This window comes from Fusarium graminearum, chromosome 4 (genome assembly GCF_000240135.3).
Source record: "Fusarium graminearum PH-1 chromosome 4, whole genome shotgun sequence".
Classification (NCBI taxonomy): domain Eukaryota; kingdom Fungi; phylum Ascomycota; class Sordariomycetes; order Hypocreales; family Nectriaceae; genus Fusarium; species Fusarium graminearum.
The window spans coordinates 6,580,910-6,603,703 of record NC_026477.1 but is presented as its reverse complement, the minus strand read 5'-3'; the positions used below and the strand labels follow the sequence as shown (position 1 = coordinate 6,603,703).

Here is a 22,794-nt window from a genome sequence, read left to right as displayed (position 1 = left end):
TCTTGTGAATTATGTAAGAAAACCAGACCATTGGTTCCCTTTTTCTATCTAAGTCATCATAGCCGATATACGCCGTTGCTCCTAACATCAACTATACAGCACACGTTATGAGACTCTAAGTTTGTGCATCAAGACGAGATTGACTCGAGCCACTGGGAAATTACCTAACGATCTGGGCCTTGTCTTCCCAGTTCTTTCTCCGCTTCCAGGAAGTCCTTTCTTAGTTCAACTCCCTTCTTGCCATGTTTGTAGATAAGACGATTGTGAGCTTTCTGGGCGAGCTCCTGATCCTGCTCTTCCTTGTCGTTGGCAGGAGATCGGTTAAAATCTACGCTCAATGATAATTCCATATCCGCGTCATCACGGTCTGTCCATATTCCTTCGTATTTGGATGGCACCTCGCGGCCTTCGCTTAGGTGCTGCATGACAAGAACTGCCATTTTCCCAGGCCTGAGGGATGTACGTTTAAGAGCTTCTATAACGACGCGACGTGAGTATCCATTTGATACGTATTGTGATATCTGTTCTTCGATCGCTTGAGAATTGGATTTATCCGAGTCTCGAGGCGGGTTGTCGCGGCGTTGTGGGTTCTGAGGAGTTAGATTTTGGGGGGCGTTGAAGGATGCAGGAAGAGAGCGTCGAACTGCAGATCGGGTAGCCGGTTTTGAGGTTGTTTTAATTGAGGAAACATCCCTTCTGGAAGTTGTTTTATACGCCGAACTGTTGTCACCTTGTCTCGACGGCTTGGGTTGTGGTTCTCGACGATTACTAACCGACAGCCTCCCCTTTTGCCTTGTGTTCAGATGTAGCGGTATTGGCTCGAAATCCATGGTTTCGTTCTCTAGAGGAGGAGGGCTTTCCACGGATTGATGTTGAGGTTCCCGATGAGGAATTACTGACATTCCAAGATCTTGTGATTCCTCTGCAAGAGGAGGAAGCGGAGGAAGATGCTGCGAGGCCTCGCTTTCGCCGACATAATCTCGCCATTGAGAGCTCGCAAGAGCACTGGGGGAAGGGTCCCGTGCAGGAACCGCCTCAGGAGTCAGGTCGGTTTCTGGCGTCGTTGGTATTTCCATATCTGGGTCATAGCGCCTCCTTTTCTTCGCATTGCCAGGTGAGGTGAGCTCGCGTTGATCTGCAGAACGTTTGAGGCCAGAAACAGCAACAGGCGGCGAACTTCGCTCATATCTTTGCGGCGGGTCTTCGTCTTCGCCTTCGCCAGCTTCCCAGTTGATCCCCGTAGAGAGGGTCGTCTCAAAAACTATGGCCTCTGAATCTGAGACGGGCTCTTCGTCTACATCATCGTCGTCCTCTTCGTCAGTGTCAAAAGAACTTACCGAGTTCAAAAACTCCTGGAGACTTTCATCATAAAAGAGTTGCAACTCGTTGAGCAAGTGCACGTCAGGATCGGCAAACCCCAAATTTTCGGCGACTTTTTCCCAGTCGACAGTGCCGGTTTCAGGGAGGACAGGAGCAGTTTGGATAGCTTGCGCCAAGTCGTATAACTCTATGGGCGTTCCATTAATATTCCAACGTCTTTTGATGTCTTTCTCCTCCAAACGGAGCCAGACATCAAGGTCGCGGTAGAAGTCATCTTTCCCCATGTCGTCTAGTTCATCAACAACTGGGGGATTTTGGATTGGGGGTTCGGCCTCTTCAGGTGTTGGCGGCAGCAATATTTCTTCCGCAGGTTCTGGCGCTGTATCCAATGGGCGTGTGATTTCCGAACTGCCATTCCTTTGTTTTTGCTTGGGAGGTTGCTGAGCAGCAGGCTGTTGCAGGCTCCTTTCAGCCACGCTGGGCGCTTGCTCGGCTTGAACTGTGCTACGGGTTTCTGGTGAAGTTTCCGCTGGTGCAGAGGCTGCCATACGTTCTAGTGCGGCCCTGTCAAGGATTGCTAATTTCTTGACATAGCGATCGCGCCATGATTGTGCCGTATGTCGGCCATTCTCGCACTTGTTAGCAGAGGTTTGATGGGCGTAGCAGTGAAACTTACAATTTGCTCGTATTCTTGCCATATCCTGTTTCCCTTTTGCTCGGTTGAATGATCCAGGACCCATCTCGCGATTCTTGCATCGTCCTCCTTGGTAAATGGGGTACGAGTTGATTTGGAGGGTTGGCCGCTGCCCACACGCCTTGGCTCATCTGGGTGCCGGCCTATTAGATATCTATCTTTTAATTGTGCAATGCCATTCTTGATAGAGTCGTCGATGAATTTCCACGAGTATGACCCTTGTGGAGCATCTTTTGGTCTGGCATGATCCGCAATAAGCATATCAGCTTGCTTTTCCAGAAGCACTACGCTCCCACCGTTTTGCTATCTTGTATTAGAAATAGTGGGCAAGTATAGCGGAAGATAAAGACATACTTTGATTTGTTCTAACAGGTAAGACCTTATTGGCACTCGTTGCGCTACCCAAAACGTGACGTCTTTAAATATTGTTCCACCCTCAGCGCCTTGCACTCCGTCGTATGTCACCGTTGGGGCCATGTTTTCCTCCGATACGTTGTGAATGAGAATTTGGTAAAATAATGAATGAAGCTGGGGAGTTTCATCGCATGGTGAAAAGGGTTTCAAGCGTTTGGTATCTCTGGTTGTCGCCTGCGGCGTTGATGATCTTTGTATGCAAGTGACATGGATGCCAGTGTCGCGTTGAGAGACATCGCGGGCTCACGTGCAGCTTAATTGGTAGATATTCGCTTATCCGTATTTTGAGTTTGCCTATATGCATAAATGAGGAAGTTGATTGGACTCGACAATGTGATATGTATGGTGCAGGCAGGGGATTGTGGGAAAGACTAAATAGGTACAGTATTGACCATAGCGTGATGTGACATGAAACCACAGGTGATATAGGTCCTAGGAATAGGTTAGTTAGTACTTTGGTATGGCTTGGTGACGCTCTGTTCCTGCATGTCCAGTCACATATGAACCCACATGATGGAGGTGGGCCAGACCGCTTGTCGAATATCAACAATTTAACCTCTGAGCATAAACAAACATGCTGAGACTGGTTAATGTGTCGTAAAATGGCATAAACCAACCAACATATTGATATCGTTTCTTTGTTCTCAAGAGCCAGTAGCCAGTTTCTACCTCGTGAATATCCCAAACAGGACGACGTCACTCCCAATTGGGCGTCTTATCGATAAAAGCCATAGCCTAAGTGCCCGGGCTATCCCCGGTTAGGCACAGCTTGGACCGCGGTTGCCATGGTAGCAACCAGAAACTGTTTACTTCCAATCAGAGCCGAGGCCGTGGGACGACGGGCCAGGATTATTTGGGTCTAAGCTGCAAGCTGCACGATCAACGCAAAATAGAATCGTTTACTTGAAGCTTCCCTTTTCCCTCCTCTTCTTCTCCTCTCTTCTTCAACTCTCCAGCCATCTAATCACTTTACTAACCAAAGCAGGTCGTCTTTGTGCTTTCCAGTCTCTTTGTTTGTTTCCTATCGCATTTTATATTCGCAATCGCATTCACACCTTCACGGCTTAGCGACTTCTTGTATGAGTGCATGGGTTGAGATCGATACTCGACCGTGAATAACTTCATCATGTCTTCCGAGGACAAATACGAAACGTTGGAGAAGATTGGTGAGTTCTATCAGACAAGAGAAGTCGCTGCGATTGCTACTATCCAAACCGCTCGACCAGCACTTTCAATTGGGGGCCAATTCTAACTCACCGTCTTCTTCTAGGCCATGGCTCCTTTGGCATCATCCGCAAGGTCCGTCGCAGGACAGACGGCTTCATCATGTGCCGCAAAGAAATCTCCTACCTCCGCATGTCCCAGAAGGAGCGCGAGCAGCTCCACGCCGAATTCCAGATTCTGTCACATCTGCGACACCCAAACATCGTCGCTTACTACCACCGAGAACATCTCAAGGTCAGCCAGGACTTGCATCTCTACATGGAGTACTGTGGCAATGGAGATCTGGGCCGTGTCATCAAGGACCTCGCGCTGAAGGGCCAGCGAGCTCAGGAAAGCTTTGTCTGGAGCATCTTCAGCCAACTGGTTATGGCGCTCTATCGGTGTCACTACGGTGTCGACCCCCCAGAGGTTGGCTCAAATATTCTTGGCTTGACGCAGGGAAACGCCGCTGCTGGACCCAAGGTTCCGGCTGGAACCATGACTATTCTACACCGCGATTTGAAACCCGAGAATGGTGAGACATTAACCGGAAACTCAGCTCAAAATGCAATTGGCTAACCAATTCTAGTCTTCCTTGGTGAGGACAACTCTGTCAAGCTCGGAGATTTTGGTCTCTCTAAAATGATCAAGTCCCACGACTTTGCCTCCACTTACGTTGGCACTCCTTTCTACATGTCTCCTGAAATCTGCGCCGCCGAGAAATATACCCTCAAGTCCGATATCTGGTCATTAGGCTGCATTATCTACGAACTCTGCGCTCGCGAACCTCCTTTCAACGCCAAGACGCATTTCCAACTAGTGCAAAAGATTAAGGATGGCAAGTTCCCTGCCTTGCCCGACGTCTACTCTCCCGAGCTCTACCAAGTCATCAAGGACTGTCTCCGCGTGAACCCTGACCGACGACCTGATACTTCAGAGCTGTTGAACCTACCAGTGGTCAAGCTGATGAGAAAGGAGAAGGAAGTTGTTGACCTCAACAAGTCCATTCGCCTAAGAGAAGACTCTCTCCGTAAGAAGGAGAGGGATCTCAACGAGCGACTTGTCAACATGGAAAGGGAGAAGGAACTCATCCGAGACGAGCTGGACTCATCACTACGGAGAGAGTGGGAGGTCAAGGCCCGCCTCGAGATTGATCGTCTCGCCAACGCTGAGATTGAGCAACTCCAGAACCGATTCGAAGAGGAAGTCCAGGCACGTGTCGAAGCAGAACTACAGAAGAAGGCAGCAGCGTACGCCAACTCAAGACCTAACAGTCAAGAGGATGAGTACACGACATCAACGGGTAAGACCGACTACCCCCACTCATCCGTCGGCGGCAGTGAAGTTGAGTTTCCCTCAACAACGGATCTCACCGAGTACTCCTCCATCGAAAGCCCCGAAGCACCTCGGGAGACCAAGAAGACGGCCCGCACACCATTTGGCCGCGCGCAAACAATGTTTGTGGGCAACCCTGCTGGTACGCCTATGGATATCGAGATGAACTCGCCCAGTCCTATCGCGATTGCGTCGCTTTCTCTCTCACCCCGTCGCAACGGAAATACCAAGGCTCCTACCGCTGCGTCTGGCAACATCTTCGCTGTTAACGCCAACCGAAGTGCTGACAATTCTCGATGGGATCTCCGCGACACTTTGTCCGATTCTGAGGACGAGGATGTCATGCCATCGCCAACACGCAACATCAAGTCTTCCAAGAACCCCTTCACTTCCAAGACTCGCCCTGTTTTGACGTCCCAGAAGTCGGCCCCCATCAACCGTTTGAAGTCTCAACCTTCAACCTCGGGCTTCGTTTCCAAGCAAGTCTCCCAACCTGAGGCTCCTAGATCTCCTCGTCGCCTGAGCAAGATCCCCTCTGCCGCCAACCTCCAGGCCGAGAGCAACAACTCCAGCGGAGGGGGCTTGACACGCCAATCTTCCCTCAACAGGAAGAACAACCACTCGGACGATGGCTTGGGCAAGGTCGCAGCTAAGAACAACATTCGAGGCCGTACCCTTGTTGAGCTTCAGCAAGCTCGAGCCGGTGGCCGCCCCATGAGCGCCATTGTCATGCCCAGCACTGGCGAGAACGTCAGCCCTAAGAGGGCATTCCGGGATCGCATCGGTGCTGAGCGCAAGTCGAGCGGCGACGAGCCCGTGGCTGTCTGGGATCCGGAGCGAGACGAGATGCCGAGTCCTTTCCTGGTCCGTCAGCGACGTATTGCCCGGGTGTAGGCCGCCTCTGTTGGCAGTCGCATAAAAGAAGTAATGATGAAAGAGGAGTAGTGGTTGTTTTACGGTTTTGTTTGTTTTTTTACGCATTAGAGGCGAGCATGATGATACTGCTTTTCCCAGGGTCTGCGTTACTCTTACATACCTCCCTTATCCGTTGTTTTTATTCCCCTTGCACATTCTTCCTCCCTCATATCCGAGGGCTTGGAAATGAAACATGGAAAACACTTATGGGCGTTCTTGGCGCGAAACACACAAAGGGATCATGGCATGAATTGTATGGAATGGGCTCTTGTTTATTTTAATGAATGCTCTGTCGAAGTCTTTGTTTGTATAGGACAAGTACGATCGACATTGTTATCATGAATGATTGATTGATTGATAGGAGGATTGAGTTGATTTGATGATGGCGGCGTTAAAACGTCTACGTTTGGATTCACTTTCGGGGTTTCGGATTGGATTGTTCTTTAAGTTTTATGTTTTCATCTTAGACGTTGTACAAAAGACAATGATACTACTCATGGAAATAATTCGATGTCTCTCTCTCTTCAGTTTGAGAATGAATGATTTGGCCCCCAAGGTGTCAGACAACCCCAGGTTACTTACTGCTCATAGGAACGCATCAGCATATCGGGTTTGGTCAGTTATCCAATAAGATAATAAACCGTTAAAGTGCATCATCTCTGTGCAGATGAACCCTTGTACGTTGAAACAAATCAACGTCATTGGGCAATTAATCATCATGAGAATGGATGCATACCCAACTTACACCAACTCACAAGCCCAATAGTTACACCAGTTATTCACAACCCGCCTCATTTATCCAAGCCCAATCAATGAATCAAAACATTCAATATTGGCTCTCTCTCCCATATCTCATCATATTTCAGATTCCTTAATCCGGTTTCGATGCCGGGCCTGTTTCCTCTCACGCACGTCAGCACATATTACTATATAGCCTTTAGTGTTGGGCAGCACTGCGTCTCCATCCATATTCAATGCTTTATCCCACCTCGCTTGCATATGCGAGTTCAGCGCTGCACCCCAGAACCAGTCGTGCAGACGAGGCGTTCAACTATGCAGTGACACGAGTTAAGGCTTTCCAAAAGAGCGAGGTTGCGGTGAGAGGCTTTGAGCTCAGCACCATCATTGGTAGGGACATCCATGCCTTGTGTTATTGACATCACATCATGACAAGAAGGTGGGTTTGACGGCAGTCTCAAAGCAAAATGCCGTGGTAAATATTTGCAATGCTAGACAAGATCCAAAGGGGTATTTTCTCCGTGCGTAAGCTTTAAGACTAGGTTTGTCTGCGTAAGGCAAGAACAAGAAACAAGAAACAAGACTGAAGCCATCAACCAACAGTTGACGGCACGCAGATATGCATACAATTAACCAGAATTCAGGCGCTATTCAACGCCGAGCAGCACCAATCCAACCAAACCCAGGTAAAAAAGAACATAAATGATAACAAAAAAAAAACATTAAAATAGACCAGGCCGCGAGGCCAATTCCATCTTGCGTAGACGTAGCATAGCTTGTTGTAGCCGCGAGGCTTATCAATCTTCCCAACTTCCCACGTTTCAGGCCTCCTTGATATCTATTCCATCGTAATGCAAGACTCAGCCCGAGCAGAATCGTTAGCACGATGTAGAATGAGCACGGCGGTCCTGTTTAACCCGCGTGGGATTTTGTCTCTTTTTGAACACATTTTCCCATCTTTCTTTTTCAAAACTTTTCGTCTTTTTAAAAATTGTTTTTTACTGTACCAAGAATTGTAAATGAGTGGTCCCTGACCACAATCTGTTGTTGAAGGGGGAGTGGCTGTTTAGTGCCTTGAGCGGTGAGAACTGCTGTGACGGTGGGAGTGGCCATGGCTGCGATGGGACGAGGAATGATGTGATGATGAGTGCCGATGATGTCGGCTAGAGCTGCCGCTGCTCTCAAGGTCCCGTTCTAAGCTCTCAACTCTTGATCTGTAACCCTTGACAATTTCCTTGATGTGAGCGATACGATCAAAATCCACTTCAAGCTCATCCAACTGTTGGAGAATCTCGGTGTAGCGAGCGATCTCCGCATCAGCGCCGCCAATGATCCCATCAGCTTCGTCATACTGCAGTTGGGTAAAACGCTGCGCTTCGTGACTCAGGTAGTTGATCCGTTGCTCGATACTGGCCATGAGGTGGTCAAAGTAACGGCCTAATGCCGAAAGTGAGGAGCTGTCAAGTAGTAGAAGGCCTTGGCTACTTGCACGACTGGCGGCGCGCGAGCTGCTGGACCCCCCTCCCAGTGCCGCCTGCCCTTGGCGAAGCAGCTGGATCTCCTCGCTTGTGAGCCCTAGCTGCGTGTCCGGAACAGCCTGTGAAGACATGGCGGGCAGCAGCTGGAAGGGCTGCTAGCTATGGCGTAGGGAGACCAGATGAATCGCAGACTAGGCGGCTGGGATCGAGGTTCGGGGGGTCACGTAGAGGTTTTGGCTTTCGGAGTCGTCGCAAGACGGCAAGTGGGTTGGAGATGCGATACGGGTTGAGCTGGTGGGCGGGGCGAGATTCGTTTGGTGTATAGAACGTCTGCGGCGACTCGTGACATGGACTGCGTTGAATGGAGAGTGGCCGATGGGCCGGAGAGTGCCTGCCGAGGCGACTGCTCGAAGGAAACTGCGTCGGCGACGATACCTATCAGAAGGGCAAGAAGAGGTATAAGAACGACAGCAAGAGAGGAAGGTGGTCGGTAATGGCAACGACGGCGTATGTGAGGATGGTATCAGATGCAACGATGGTAGAATAGACGAATGCCGTGGTGCGCAGAGCATCATGATATCGAGACCAATACGATCATGAGCATCATCGGTGTAGGCTCAAGGTGGAGTTAGTGTCAAGCTGGATGGAGCTCAAGTTTGTATGGTGGATACTTGTCGGCTCGGATCGAGTTGAGATTGATGATTTCGGGGTAGCTTGCAGTTGTATATCTGGAGGGTCCCAGACCTCGGAGCTCCCAAGAGAAGAGGAGGAGGGAAAGAGAGGCGTCGAGGGTGTTGGGTCTCTTTTGGGGAAGAGGTAGACGGAAGAAATGTGATTGGAGAATCGGGGGAGGAACCCAAGAAGACGGACGGGAGTTGGGCTTGGGCTTGGACTTTTGGATGTGGAGGGTGGGGGACTCGGACTCGAACTCGAACTCGAAGCAACTGTGATGTATCGGTACGTATCGCTTCGTGGGTGCTAAGACGGTTTTCGGTGAGATGAGCAGGGATGATTTGACGAGGGTGTTTATATGAGAATTGCGACCCAAACAATGTCAGTCAAATGATGGTTATTTTGATGGTAAGGTTTTGATGCGATGCGACGAAGCCTAAAAGGTGATGGAACTTAATATTAGCGACGAGTGATGGATAAGTATTTTGACTTGAAGGTAAAACAAAGCAGTTCCCATATCAGTCTTGATTAGAATTAGGTGTTGATGTTGAATAAAGACTGCCTTGAGCAAAGGTAGCGTAGTGTGATGAGAGACGGGGAGGGGGATAAGGATAAGGGAAGGTAAGAAGATGGGGGAGGAGCAGCCCATGGATGAATGAGATGGGGAAGGCGGAAACGCGGATAAGTGAGAGGTGGTTGCACAATTTCAATTTGGTTAGGGAAGGTAAAGTAGAGAGGAAGGTAAGGAAGGTACAGTACCTTTGGGTTGGAGTTGCACGTGCAATTGATTTCTGAATGAATCAATTGATCAAGTTAAGCCGCGGTCAAACTCAAGACTCGGTTTTGCAACTGATTGATTGATTGATTGATAATGATTATCAGTAGGCAAGTGGTCTTAGTTAAAAATGCTGGCTGTACCCGACAGAACGGACCCGACGCTGATGGACCTGGAACTGGGACCTGGACCTGGACCTGGAGGAGCTCTTAAGCCTCCCAGCACATGCGATTGATTGGTAGCGCGCGCTAATTGGAGCTGCTCCCTGTCAATCACCAAAAGGTAGATGACGATCACAAAACGTCAAAGAACTTCTTTCTTTGCTTTTGTTGTCGCCAGTCTTTTCTCTTTTCAATCAGCTGGAAGACGGCAGGTGAAAAAGACACAGAAAGAGACAAAATAGCGAAAGAAGAAGCAAATAAAACGCCAACAGGATCGATAGCGCAATAGAGAACTGGTTAAGCTGGGGGTGACCAGCTACCTCTTTCAAGCCCGGCCCGGCTACCTAGGTACGTACTGTACTACACTTCACTTCAATGTACTGTAGCAGTATCAACACCTTTTTAGCCGTGGTCACGAAGAGTTGGGGGTTGGTGAGATATGTTTGAGTATCTGGAGTTGAAACCAGATTGCTAACCGTAATAGATCTCGATGAGAAAAGAAGTTGAAGGGGGAGGAAACAAAGAAAAAGAAAAGAGTGGCTTCATTATGAAAAGAAAAAGAAAGGAAAAAGATATTCTCCCTTGTTAAACTCTACCCAAATATCGGGTCAAATTTGGTCAGAAGATTAATCATGATACAGTCCATCTCGGCAACTCACAACCATGATTAGAGGTAATAAAACATACGACATGAGAAACGGAAAGCAGCCTTAAGATCTAGTCATATTGACCGGTTCCTTTTCGACAGATTCCCGTGCATAATGTCAAGTTTCCGTGCCTCTCTCGTTTCATTATGCCCTCTGCTGACCATGGAAACATGTAAGGTTTATCCTAGTCTCTGATCCATGTTCAAGCCACCACTTTGATGATGTGCCGCGGGATATTATCAGTTCAGTCATGAACATGAACATGAACATGATAAGTATATCAATGAATATGAGGGATAAAGTGTTTACATGTCCAAGTCCCTTATCCTCTACACCATCAGCCCTACCTACTGTACCTAAATTGGTAGGTGATAGGACTAGCACCAGCACCCAGGTAATGAATGTCATGCGCACGTGTATCCCTCGTCCTCTCCACTCACTTGTGATGCATCTACTTTAATTTCGGCACATCAACTCGACATCTCTTCTCTGCTCTGTAGTACAAGCAGCATGTCTCTGTGTTTGGTATATTTCAGACGCTACACAAGTCCAGCACCTATTGACTTAGCCTGAAACTAACCATCATCACACAATCCTCACATTCAGGTCTCATATTCAAGGGCAAAAAAAAAAAAAGAAGAAAGAAACAATTTATCCTTTTCCTTCTCTCCCACTTACATCAATTTCTGCTCGGTCGATCCGGGAATCGGCTTCCTGCTTCCCCGAAACATGAACCCCTCTCATAATTGGGTGATATCTGTGGCGCGCGCCAGACGAAACATGCCATCCATCCATCCCTGGTACACCAAGAAAGGATAAACTACGAGTAATTTGAATAATCTCTCCTTTTATCCGTTTGTTCGTTTGCTTGGTTTATTCCTTGATGGATATGCGTCATCTCCTCTAACTTATAGTGCATGCAGATAGATTCGCGCATCTGCATCTGCATAATGCATCTCTTCCCGCTGCTGACCTGCAGCTTCTCTTCAGCCTCACTAACATGACGTCTATTTATTGATCAACGACCCCTACGATCATATGTTATTTAACCTCGGGATACTGCCGTATCTCAGTCTGTGCCTCCCCCGCCTTCATATGCATCACTCAGAACCAGGAGGCTACCATACCTCAGGCTCACGCTCACCCTGAGCATCCTCTTCCCCTTCAGGTTTTGCCTGTTTCCCATCTATGTTGCATCAAGTGGCACGAGGACAGCCAAAAGGATCAGCCATGTCTAATGCAGCTTGCCGCTGCAAGTAACACCACCCTTGTTCTGCTATGTTCTGTACTGTACTCCCATCAACTTCATCCTCTCCCCGCTTAGCAATCATCCGTAGATCCGCTATTGAGAGCTGCTGTGTAACAGCCTCTCCTATACAAAGGTGCTCGGTGCTGAAGTTGTACAGTGTGTTGCTCTACGCTGACGAGATCCTCCTCTGCAGATTAACCGGGAGCGGATCAAGCGCTGTCAAGATGTTCAGCTCACTCAATATCAGCATCTACTCAGCGCCGATCACTTTTGAGGATGATCAGGTTTGAAGAACATGCCATATAGCGGCGGGATCTCATCACTTGCTGAACCATGACAACTCGGGAGCCCTTACCACATGGACCACTCACACAAGGGATGTTGCATGATTTACCACGTTTTCCCATATGACAAACATCTCATGTTTGCTTACCTCGGTTGCAGATATCCAAACATAACTTACTCGAATTTACTAGCTAGCCAGTGTCGTTTTCGTTCTCTGTGACTTTGGACGTGCAGTTACATTTGAGGCCAATAAGAGCCTACTTGTGGCAAGCTGTCTGAACAACTCCTGTCTTGGAAAGCACATATACTACATCTTATGGCTTGTTCTTTGTTCGATATAGACGTCACGAACCTACCTATTGCGCCACTTTTGTTAAATAAAACGACGAGATTGGACCATATGAATGATCGCTGGTCTTACAAAGACTAATTCGATCACACCATTTACTTGTGTTCCTCTCAAGCTAGTGTTATACCAGTTGAGCTGATACTACATTTGGAGGACTGTATCTTCCACAGCTTATTTCAGACTATAGCCATGTAACCATTACGATTACTCTGCCATTCAAAATGAAACGAGCAAACTTGGCATGTGTGTATATCACCGACAAGCTCTTGCATGAGTTGCCAGTCTGCCCAACGCCGTTCATCTCCGCTTTCTGCGTTTGCCGTCCTGAGACGAACTTCGCATTACATATGTCCGAGTTTGTAGTCCATGTTCCTAACAAGCAACTTGGTTTCTTTAATAGTCCCAGCCGCACATCAATTGTTCAATCTGCCACGAAGCATCCTGGGTAAGGTAATGAACGGATGTTTTCACCAAGAACGTAGTACTGGTTGTCGAAACTACGGCCTAGTGGGCCATCGGGAAGTCAAGCCAGAGCCTGTAAACTTACTAACTTAACATGTCGTACAATACATCACCTATTGTTGCATTACCGACATCGTACTGCTGGAAGCATTCCTCTTAGAAGTACGACTCATCGCCTCATAATATATCACTAGTCATACGTAACCTCTCTTGGTGTTGTTTCGTTCTTGCGCAACACGGCATTATGGCTCACCTCTGGGTTGCGAAATCCGCAGTCGGTCCATCAAGCAACGACGATACAGCGAGCGACATGGCTGCCATTACTGTCTTCTGTAATGTATGCATTATATTCTTCTTCTTGATGATTATGCTCCATTCCTCCGGATTTGCCGAGTTACTAGTCCATTCATTACTACATGTTCTGCATCTCATATCTAAGGTGTACCTGAGATCCTTCCTATCAGCCCAGACATGAGTTTCATATCAAGGTTTATTCTAACCCATCTCGAACCTGAGACCCTGTTTGTCTATCGTGATATAGCTTTATGTGTGCTCGTGAAAGATCGACACTTGCACCTTGGCTGGCGCGCAGTAGGTAGCTGGAACTGATGGGCACCGGCTGGCTTCAGAGGTTTGTCAAGGTACTTCGTTTACTACAAGCATGATACTGAAGAGCAGCAATCTTATAATCTCATCGGTTCCTTTTATGACATCACGCATCTTCACGTTGTTTTTCTACCGATAAGTAGCTTCCTATACGTCGACATCTAATCGTCTACCTTAACCAAGCCCGGGGAGCTTTCCTCGTGAGAAACACCATTGACGACTCGTATATCAGATACTGTAAACATTAAAGATTAATTTAGTATAGGTCCGGTCTACCGTTACTGACGAGCCGTTTCTCTTAAGTAGGTAGAAAAAAAAAGATATACTTCTATCAGTGTCACCCCAGAAGCTCAACATCAGAAATACAGTATTGAGATTCAATACCACGACATAAGGCGGCATCATCAATCACAAAATTCTATATCATAATGCAAGCTCTGCGAAATTCACAACATGGCATACATTGTCTTCATCTGAACGTCTTGTTTGCACTTTGCATTCGACATCAGCTCTTTCCTCCTCCTTGCGATGTCATATCAGACATGAATGGATTACTCATTCGATCTTTTCAGAGATATGAGTTTATCGTATCAGACATAGTAGTTGTGCATGCCAGCATAGCATAAGGCTCTTCAAATAGACTAGGCAAACATAGACATATCTTAAACATCCAAGGTATCAGTAAGAGACCGCTGTACAGGCCATAGGGTCTATCATTTGAGAGTTTGTCGGAGTCGCTGTGCGCTGAGTTGTGGTCCAGGGTAGCTCAGTACACCACAACACGAATCCAAGAGACGTCTTCATCACTAAATATGGTAGATAACTTGTGTTTTAGGATACCATAAGTAGTACAATACTAATGCTTACATGTAGATATCTTGTTTTACAGCATTGAAGTGATTGTTGTTAAATAGCAAGTGAGTGTCACAACTGTAGACGTTCCCAGGTCATGACTTCAACTACAGCCGCATACTCACAACATATCTCTACAATAGTTCGTCCTACGGATACAATGTTAGCCTTAATTCCCAATAGCCTAAGCCGCCATCATTGGGCATGACCGTGGACAGTCGTCACCAAGCTTGGGCCGTTCATTGACCATAGACCTTTCCTTCAGCTTACGTGGTTAACGCCCGAGTTCTTCTCTCGGAACTTTTTGCGACAACTTACTTCTCAGCTGAACAGTTAGTTAGCCGAGCTGAACTGCTGAAGATTCAGTCGGGTTCAGTTAAGACCACATCCTTTGTTCGACAGCACCGACCATCACTTGATTGACGCCCTCAGATCGTGGCAGCCGTAATACCTGGCCCCTACTTCTTGGACCGGTGAGCCGGTCTAGAGCTCTACAGTTCTGTCACTTGTAACTATGCAGCTAAATCCTATATCACAAACCATCTACAGCACCTGGGTCAACTAGTACCGGCGATCGCCTTATTAACACGAGACATAAGACGCCAGTGCAGATAGGCCTAAGCACCCAATCGCGACATAGGAAATCAATCCACTTTACGTATCTAAATACCAACAACTGTCAAAATAGTATTTCCCAAGTCTATGCATGATGCCTCTTGGTACAGAGCAGTCTTCCACGATCGTTTTTGGGGTTCAGGATGATTAGGAATGAGGCTGCGAAGCTGGTTTCAACTCGAAACAGCGGAAGCTGTCCCGTTTGATATGAACAAACACCTAACCGAGACCGAAGTAGTCTAATAATGAACTCGGTTAACGAAAAGGGAAATAAAAAGAAAAGAAGTAAGGGAGGAAATTGTCCAAAGCAGCCATGTCTCCGGCAGAACGAAACAAAACATTCCCTTCAGCAACCTCCTCAAAAAGCAAAAACAACCTCGGAATAAAGACATTTAGGTAATAGTCCAAGCTTTGGATTGAGGCTTGTGCTGAGAATCTGCCCGCGCATTTTGCTTCTCTGGGGTCAAATTTCCGCAAGGGTTCTAGAGCATCTCACAGTGAGGACGGAAAATCTGACTGCGCAATACAGGCAGGAGGCGCTGTGAGAAACCAAGTAATTTGGTCAGCCTAGTGAGGCACTGCGTACTCTGTAGTTGGGTTGCTCTCTGTCATCAGCCCCTTAAACGTGTATACTAAGTCCCCTAACCATGTAGCCACGTATAACGTACAGCGTCCAACGAGGGCCCTAGACGACGATCGCAGTATACAGCGTTGATCAGGGGTTATCTGTCACTTTTGGCGTAGTGTAACATCGCGGCTTGTCCTAACATTTCGGACTTTCTTGCTTTTGAATTGATGGGCGCTTGACCACAAGCTGGCCCTTGCTCCCGAGACCTGAGACGCTTCGGTTCGGCGTGGGCCCTAGTGAGCCAGGGCTTAGCGTTCTTTTTTGCTTTTTCGGGGGGCACAGGCTGTATGGAATCTGCTTACGTGAAGATGATAAAGCATGTCAACGGGCAAAAAAGAGTACGTACCTATTTGAGCAGCGAACAGCAACGACATGCCAGGCCTGCCAGGCCCTTGCTTGGTGGTATGATTGAAGATCCATCAATAGCATGACGGATTATAATGAGACTTTGTACGCCTACGGTGCCCGAACGAAGCCAATGAAGGCTAGTTCTTTGATACAACACCGACAACAGGGAACCGAAGCTGATGGGACTGACTGATGTTCAGTTTCCACCGCTCTTCAGCTGACCTCTATCGATTCCCGAAGTCGATCCCGCTGTCGCCTGTGCCAGACAGGCAATGTGACCGAGAAGGAGTTGGATAATTTTCTTGTATTATTTCCAGTCTAGCCTGTATGACCCAGCAGGGCGTGGGATCATGAAGAATTCATTTCCAGTGTTGGCAACACTCCATGACTCTTCAAGGCTTGGCTCACTGAACTCTGTTGCTCTGTTGTACCCTTTACGATACTTGCGATGCGACATGACCTGAGGCAAAAGTGATCACGGAATGTCGAGAAGCCTGGCCACGACCCTGTCTAGTGAGCACATCTTACATGAATGGTGCTGCATCGTTAAAGTTTCTTTGCCTCTCCTGAGTCAGTTTGCCGCAGAAAGTTGGCAGCCTGGTCAGATTGAAGCTGGGGAACGTTGGGATAATAGTCGGTTAGGCGGCAAAAGCAAATAGGGATCGCGGACGAGCAGTTGCTTCGAGTAAGGCCTGTATGATGGCTTGGGTAATGTGGGCTCCGGCGGAGCTTAACGTTTGCATGGTAACAGGGAAGAGATAGAAACCCTCGTGGAACAGGGTCTTTGTCGATCAATATCCTTGATTGATAGAACGGATGAATGACTATCCCTCTGGTCAACGCAACGTGCAGAGCAAACAAGTGGATATCCAATTGGCCGTCGGCATAACCTTGAGCGGAGTTTACCGTTGGATAAATGCCCTGTTGACATGCCACCCCCAATGCCTCAGCTGTGATCTCGGAGTGTTTGAGGAGCAGGAGAGATCAAGCAAGGGCTGGGGTTGGGTAAAGAACGAAGGGGTTGTGGATTGGCCTCGCGGTGACCATTGTGCTTGTTCCGCGGGAGATCCTTGTACGCATACAGAAGGTAGGCCGAAGATATCCCATATCGTTTCCAGGAGAATGGGTATGTAGATCGACCATGTACAGCAGGGAATGAAATAAGACCTTGTGTCACATCTCCCATAGGGTGTCCACAGCCTTGCAGACGATCGTTCCCGCGGGTGACACTCTTTACTGTAGCTATTTTGATACAACGCATCAGTCAACAGGTCAAGTCGATGATTTGTAGGTGCAGCAATTGAAGCTATGAGCGAGCGATTTGTGAGCTGGACTTGATTCGATTTCAACTGCCGTGACAAGTCATATCCACTTAATAGTGGCGTTCTCCTTTCGTCCATCTACCAGACCAAAGGGGATAGTCAAATCGATTGAACTTGACTCGAATGCAGTATGACAGCTGACAAAAGACAAGGCTTAGCTGACTTGGGCTATCAAGTATCAACTAATTGATAGTGTCATGTAAAGACGGTGAAGGGACGATGTAACGGTTTCCTGACTCAAATTGAAGCGAGGCGAGGGAGTTCCTTGCTGGTATCCGCCGTTGCAGTGGCATTGCGGGTGGGCGACGGAGTATGAATGGAGCGATGCTCCTCCTATATTACATGATTCCGCTTCTATCGCCGCCATCGGGACGCCAAGGGGCCGCGAGATGAGACGCAGCAATCAGAGTATCAGCGGGCGATCTCAGGGGAACGGAAAAAGAAAGCCTGAGGGTGAGGGTGAGGGTGAGAATCAAACAAGTTTGACCAAAGAACCGGCAGTTGTGTAAAGGTTGGTCCATGCACGCGGCGCAGCGAGTATGACAATGATGACGACGATACTATAAGGTAATGCAGTGTACATAGTAATATCCAGTGATGGTCTGTCTCGAGTGTACATGCGCATGCTTGGGTGGGATAGAATGGGATGCGATGAATTGGACTGGATTTGGTTGGTAGTGAAGTCGCGTGATTTGAGGTGAGCAGATCTGGGCGGACTAACATCGGTAAAGTCAAATGGCAGATGAGATGGGTACTAATGAATTGGGAAGGAGAGGTCCTTTCGTCCCTTGCTCTTTCCTTGCTCTGAGACATAAAAAAAAAAGTTAGTTGGCCGATAGATTGGATCAGCTGGGCAGGTACGATACGGTGTAATATGACGGACAAGTAAGTTTGGGTAGGGATGGCCTTTCCATATCTCGTCCGAACTTTAAGGCGAGAGATCGACTGTTGTAATTACGCTACGTCGAAGCTTGGTAAATTCCCTTGGTTACCACCTAGTTGGGATACTACACAGGAAAAAGTCGGCCAACTTGTGATCCTCTCTCTGCAATAACAGAGAACCCATCTTTAATCAAAGCAAAGACCATAAACAAAGCATGGATATCGTGAGTTTGTTGGTGTTGTTACTTGTTGTGTTGACGTTGTCTTGCGTCCTAACGAACAAGCTTCATCCTGACAGACACATGTTGGGTCTAATGTCATCGCTTCTCTGCCCGTTTATGGACTGGACTAGCCTCGAATAAGTGCGAATGCAGTACATACGTTACGCTAGATACTCTGCGCTACGCTACGCACTACGGCAGTCAGTGAGAAGACATGGAGGGGTGTGGCCCAGCGGCGCGGGGCGGGGATCTCCCAGCAAGGGATCATGATCAGGATCTACCCTGAGTACCTAAGCACAAGCACGAGCACAAGCGCATCCTAGCCTAGCCTAGCACGACGGAGGCTTTTCCACACGCCCTACCTTGATTTATTCACCTACTCAGGCTTAGCGCGCTGGCGCTAGAGCACGCCTATGCAAGCACCCTTGGAATCTTTAGAAGCGCCCTCGGAGCCGGTCTGGGGGCTGTTGTGTCTGTGTCTGCGTCTGTGTCTGGAGGGGGGGGAGTGCAGCTATTATCAAGCGTCCGGGCGTTAATCCTCACTGTCGGGATCCGAGGTACAGTGGTGTGGTGTAGCGTAGCGTAGCGCAGTACGGTTCCAGGCAAGTTTAGATCATGAGGATTGATTGATTGATTAATGTGCCTCGACAGATAAAATGGATCGCCTCAAACAATGCCGATATTACAACAATAACATTGTACCCGTCCTATAACATTGACGCGTATTCTGTACCCTTCAGATACTAGACGTCTAATATTATCCCTCGTAAAAACAGCAGATCTCATGCTTTCCTTCTATGGATTCCTCAACTCCGATGGCAAACAAGCATGACCCTGGGAGAAACACCATGTCTTGCCATGATCCTTTCAATTTGTAGGCCTCATCCCCCCTTGCGCCCGTTGCAATTCAACCGTCGCAGTTCCTGTTCGAGTCGAGTTCCCCGCTCCTTCCCGTTGTAGCCAGGCCAGGTCCAGGGGAATTAAATAAACCACATGGCATGGGAGAGAACGTGGCTGTTGATGGGATCCCCCTTCAAACAAATATATCCGCTCTTCTATTACCTTAGCACCGGAGTCAACTATTACTAAGTCAACAGTCAAAGCGTAGAAGCATGAAAGAAGAAAACCAAGTTTCTACAGCATTTCCCTTTTTTGCATGTTTATGTAATTCCGGGTTGACCGTTGTTATTCATGTGCACCGAGTGTACAAGTCTGTTGGGTGACACGTGCATTGCGCGTGCGCGTACTATGTACACACGGACACTGACAACTCTCTACTAAGTTGAGGCTATCGTCAGTCAGATCAGATCAAAACAATGCCAGCCGGCTAGCCTCAACCCGAGTGGCCACGTCGGCCTCAGCCTTTTTAAATTTTGACATTGGCTAGTATCTAACCGCTAATTCACTGTCATCAAGATCATGTTGTCAGCCCCCCGAGCTATTGGAGTCTGTGCCGCTGCAGGACCATGTCCATTTCATCTCAATTTACAGCACTTAGCGTTGACATTCCACTAACAGATCTGCGCTTTGCTTTGTTAGGAATCCTCCTCGCGGCCCCTTAGTTAATTCCCCCCCAAATCCCAGCTCAGGTCGAAAGGTTAACTCTAGATTTATTATTTCTCCCGATGCTAGGTAGGGACCGAGCGACAGCCAGCTACTACTGTACCTACCTAGCCGAGTGTCTCAGGCGTCGTACAACAGGTGACAAAGATAGATCTGTCATAATAATCAAGCAATTAATTAATTGTAAGGCTTCTATATCATCATACACATGTATCACCTCGCTTACAGCCATCACTCCTATCATCCTCCCTCGCAATTTGCTCAGAATAATATTAGAATGTGATGTATCTACAGTACGTACCGCCCATGCACAGTGAGAACAGCAATATGATATGTGATGCCCTGTCAAAGATCCAACCAGCAGATCATCACGCCCTTGTCCTTGTCCTTGTCCATCAAAATAGAGAGCACCTTGCCCATGTCTGTCACGGATGTCGAAATAATAATTAGTATCCTCCCTAAGACAAAGAGACAGGCGGAGTAACAGCCGAAAGCGGTCTGCCCAGTCTTGACATGAGCATGAGTAACACAACCCCAGGTTTACCCCTACCACACTTGATTCCCGTTTTGGGCCACCTGCTACTCTTCTGGTCAGGCTCACGTTCCGCCATCACTCTTTTGTCCAAGGGGACCCAATCTCTCGGGGCATCTTTTTTATTCGTAATCGGACCTTGTGCTGTGCCGTCGTACTAGGATGCCGGCTCAAGGTTCACCCAGGGGATCTTCTGCAACTGTACTATGTACTATGTACAGTAGTATCCGTAAACCAGGGTTGCATTGCAATGATATGATAAACAAATACAACCAACCCGCGCGAGTCAACGACGTCACTTCGCTCGACGATATGGATCCCTTTTTCTGGATGAATGAGACATTACCCGTTCATGCGTCAAAGACCCTTACCTGCAAGTGCAAGTGTAAATGCAAAAGCGAATGCAGACCAGCCTTACTTAACTACCGACGGGCTTTATGTATGAGCTGTGTATTATGAATAAAGCTCTTGGATCCCAAAGCCAGGCCAGACCAGACCAGGGATGGAGGTTGTTTTGTTTTCTACAGTAACTTGCTTAGTAGCCCTCGGCATCAGCGGTCAGCATTACTAGAGTCGTTTAATCCTCCCTCGTGGCCAATCGTGGTCCACTCTTTTCCTCTCTCGTGGTGTCTGACCCCAAAACCAACACTTTCTGGGTGAACAATGTTTGCAACTTGACTTGACAGGCTACGAGTCCATCCTGCCTGATCTTCTCTGTACATAGTACCTCCCCAATTCCACCTAGATTCTCCTTGTCTTGGCTATTCCCTCGTTTCATCTCTTCTCTACTCATCTAATAAAAATACATTTCGGCCGGTGCTATTGCCGCTGAATAATGGATAGGTAGCTTCGGTCATCTCCTCGTCCCCTCATTGGCCAATGTACGTCGACCTTGGAAAAATCGGTAAAGCTTCTCCAAGCTAATTAACTGACTTGAGAGGTTACATGCACCCGGATCGCTTTGCTTTGTCATTCACACTAGGGGAGCAAATATAGTATCTTTGAATCTTATGGTATTTGGGTATTCGAGGCTCAAAGGCCGTGCTGTCGTGTTTGACAAGCGTATCTCCAACTATACTATCTTCCATCGACTTCAAGGTCGATCCATCCACTCCAGAAAGGTAACAAAAAAAAATAAAAAATAAAAAATAAACGCCGTGCATGATGCATCGCTAGGTTCTCCAAAAAAAAAAGACATGATACACCGTACTTCTGGCAATACAAATTATCGCCATCAAGTTCCGCTTTTCCCCAGTTATCCGCGACGCCAAACCAGTAATCCTTATACACAGGTCTGCAAAGTGTTCCCATGACACATCGTAGATCAGATTCATTCAGGTCGAGTTGAAGCAGTGCTCGTTTCGCCGTCGCCTTTCAAGTTCGTCCCTCTTCGTATAACCATCTCGTCGTTTGGAGATAAATCCCTCATCCTCGAATTACCGATCCGTTGAACTCGAAGCTGTGGCAGCCCCTCTCGTGACGCTTCATGTTGCTGCGTACGCTAAAAGCCTTACCGCAGCCGGCATGTGGGCACTTAAAAGGCTTCTCTCCAGTGTGGGAGTGGCTGTGGATCCTTAGACTGCTGGGTCGGCTAAAGGCCTTATTGCAAGTCGGGCAGATGTATCGATCCTGGCTTTGTGGGAAAGCTGCAGCACCGGTAGGGTTGAGGTAGTGGTGATGTTGCCAAGGGTTTGAGCCTGATGGGGCAGGTGCTGGCATGGTCACTGGGGGAGGGTATGCTTGAGGAAGAGGTCGTTGGTAGTATGGGTTAAGCTCTGGCACTTGGGCGGCGGAAGGAGGTGGAGGAGGCCGGGCCTGGGTATAGTAGGCGCCCACTGGAGGAGGGTTGGCATACGTCGAGGGATGAGGCTGCTGAGTATAAGAAGCTGGGGCGGGAGGTGTTGCTCGAGGAATAGCCGGCGCCGGTGCCTGACGTTGTGCGTCGGCTTCCAGTGGAGGGGTGGTCTCGTAGTAGTATGCTCTTGGGACAGCACCTGGGTATGGCTGGCTGGAGTGCTTCCTTGTGGGAGAGCTGTAACTCTCGAATGAAGTGTCTGTGCTCATAGGCGGTGTTGGGGGAAGGCCTCGATGCGATGACCTGGCCCATTCTGATCCACCTCGGCTGTGTGAAGGAGCAACTATGTAATGATAAGTCAACCATGTTCGCGATTATCTAACGATGTGAGCAACTAACCTTCAAATCGAGGAGAATGCTGCCGTGAAGTAGGGGAGGATTCGCTAGTAGGCGAGCCAGCGTCGGCCAAACCCAAAAGGTTGGAGATCGAGGGCAGAGAGCACTTTTGTTCCTCCATTGGGGGCGAAGGAGGAGAATACAGATTGCGGTGGGGTTCTTGTTGCGTGTAGTGGCTAGGCATATAAGATGCAGTTGTGGTATGCATTTGTAAGTTGTCTCGGGATTATTCAGGCTTTGCTTGTAGAAGTAGATGTAATCGTAGCAGCTGAGCCGACGGTGACCAGAACTTATTAAGACAAGTAGAGTGTCGATCTGGTGAAGTCCGTTTGTATTA

At 48.1% G+C, this 22,794-nt stretch overlaps 4 protein-coding genes across 4 annotated transcripts; 1 reads left to right on the top strand and 3 right to left on the bottom strand.

Moving 5' to 3' along the window:
• Positions 1-1,261: 1,261 nt before the first annotated feature.
• FGSG_09407 (uncharacterized protein) lies at positions 1,262-1,868 on the bottom strand (the record flags this gene model as incomplete). Its single annotated transcript, XM_011330035.1, has 2 exons — positions 1,262-1,294; positions 1,338-1,868. 2 exons carry the CDS (start codon positions 1,866-1,868, stop codon positions 1,262-1,264), a joined length of 564 nt encoding a protein of 187 aa, XP_011328337.1.
• Positions 1,869-3,391: 1,523 nt separating this feature from the next.
• On the top strand, positions 3,392-6,408 carry FGSG_09408 (G2-specific protein kinase nim-1). The gene is made up of 3 exons (XM_011330034.1): positions 3,392-3,594; positions 3,699-4,166; positions 4,221-6,408. The coding sequence occupies exons 1-3, from the start codon at positions 3,555-3,557 to the stop codon at positions 5,858-5,860; spliced, it is 2,148 nt and encodes a 715-aa protein (XP_011328336.1). The 5' UTR covers positions 3,392-3,554; the 3' UTR covers positions 5,861-6,408.
• Positions 6,409-7,685: 1,277 nt separating this feature from the next.
• On the bottom strand, positions 7,686-8,228 carry FGSG_09409 (uncharacterized protein; the record flags this gene model as incomplete). Its single annotated transcript, XM_011330033.1, has 1 exon — positions 7,686-8,228. The coding sequence occupies one exon, from the start codon at positions 8,226-8,228 to the stop codon at positions 7,686-7,688; it is 543 nt and encodes a 180-aa protein (XP_011328335.1).
• Positions 8,229-21,691: 13,463 nt separating this feature from the next.
• FGSG_09410 (uncharacterized protein) lies at positions 21,692-22,665 on the bottom strand (the record flags this gene model as incomplete). The annotated part of the gene is made up of 2 exons (XM_011330032.1): positions 21,692-22,404; positions 22,461-22,665. The coding sequence occupies 2 exons, from the start codon at positions 22,663-22,665 to the stop codon at positions 21,692-21,694; spliced, it is 918 nt and encodes a 305-aa protein (XP_011328334.1).
• Between the last annotated feature and the right edge of the window lie 129 nt (positions 22,666-22,794).

Bases quoted from the DNA above. Each gene is read 5' to 3' on its own strand.
- FGSG_09408 (XM_011330034.1), top strand. From the start codon at position 3,555: ATGTCTTCCGAGGACAAATACGAAACGTTGGAGAAGATTG. The intron at 3,595-3,698 runs GTGAGTTCTATC...GTCTTCTTCTAG, and splicing joins CGAAACGTTGGAGAAGATTG to GCCATGGCTCCTTTGGCATC. The intron at 4,167-4,220 runs GTGAGACATTAA...AACCAATTCTAG, and splicing joins CGATTTGAAACCCGAGAATG to TCTTCCTTGGTGAGGACAAC.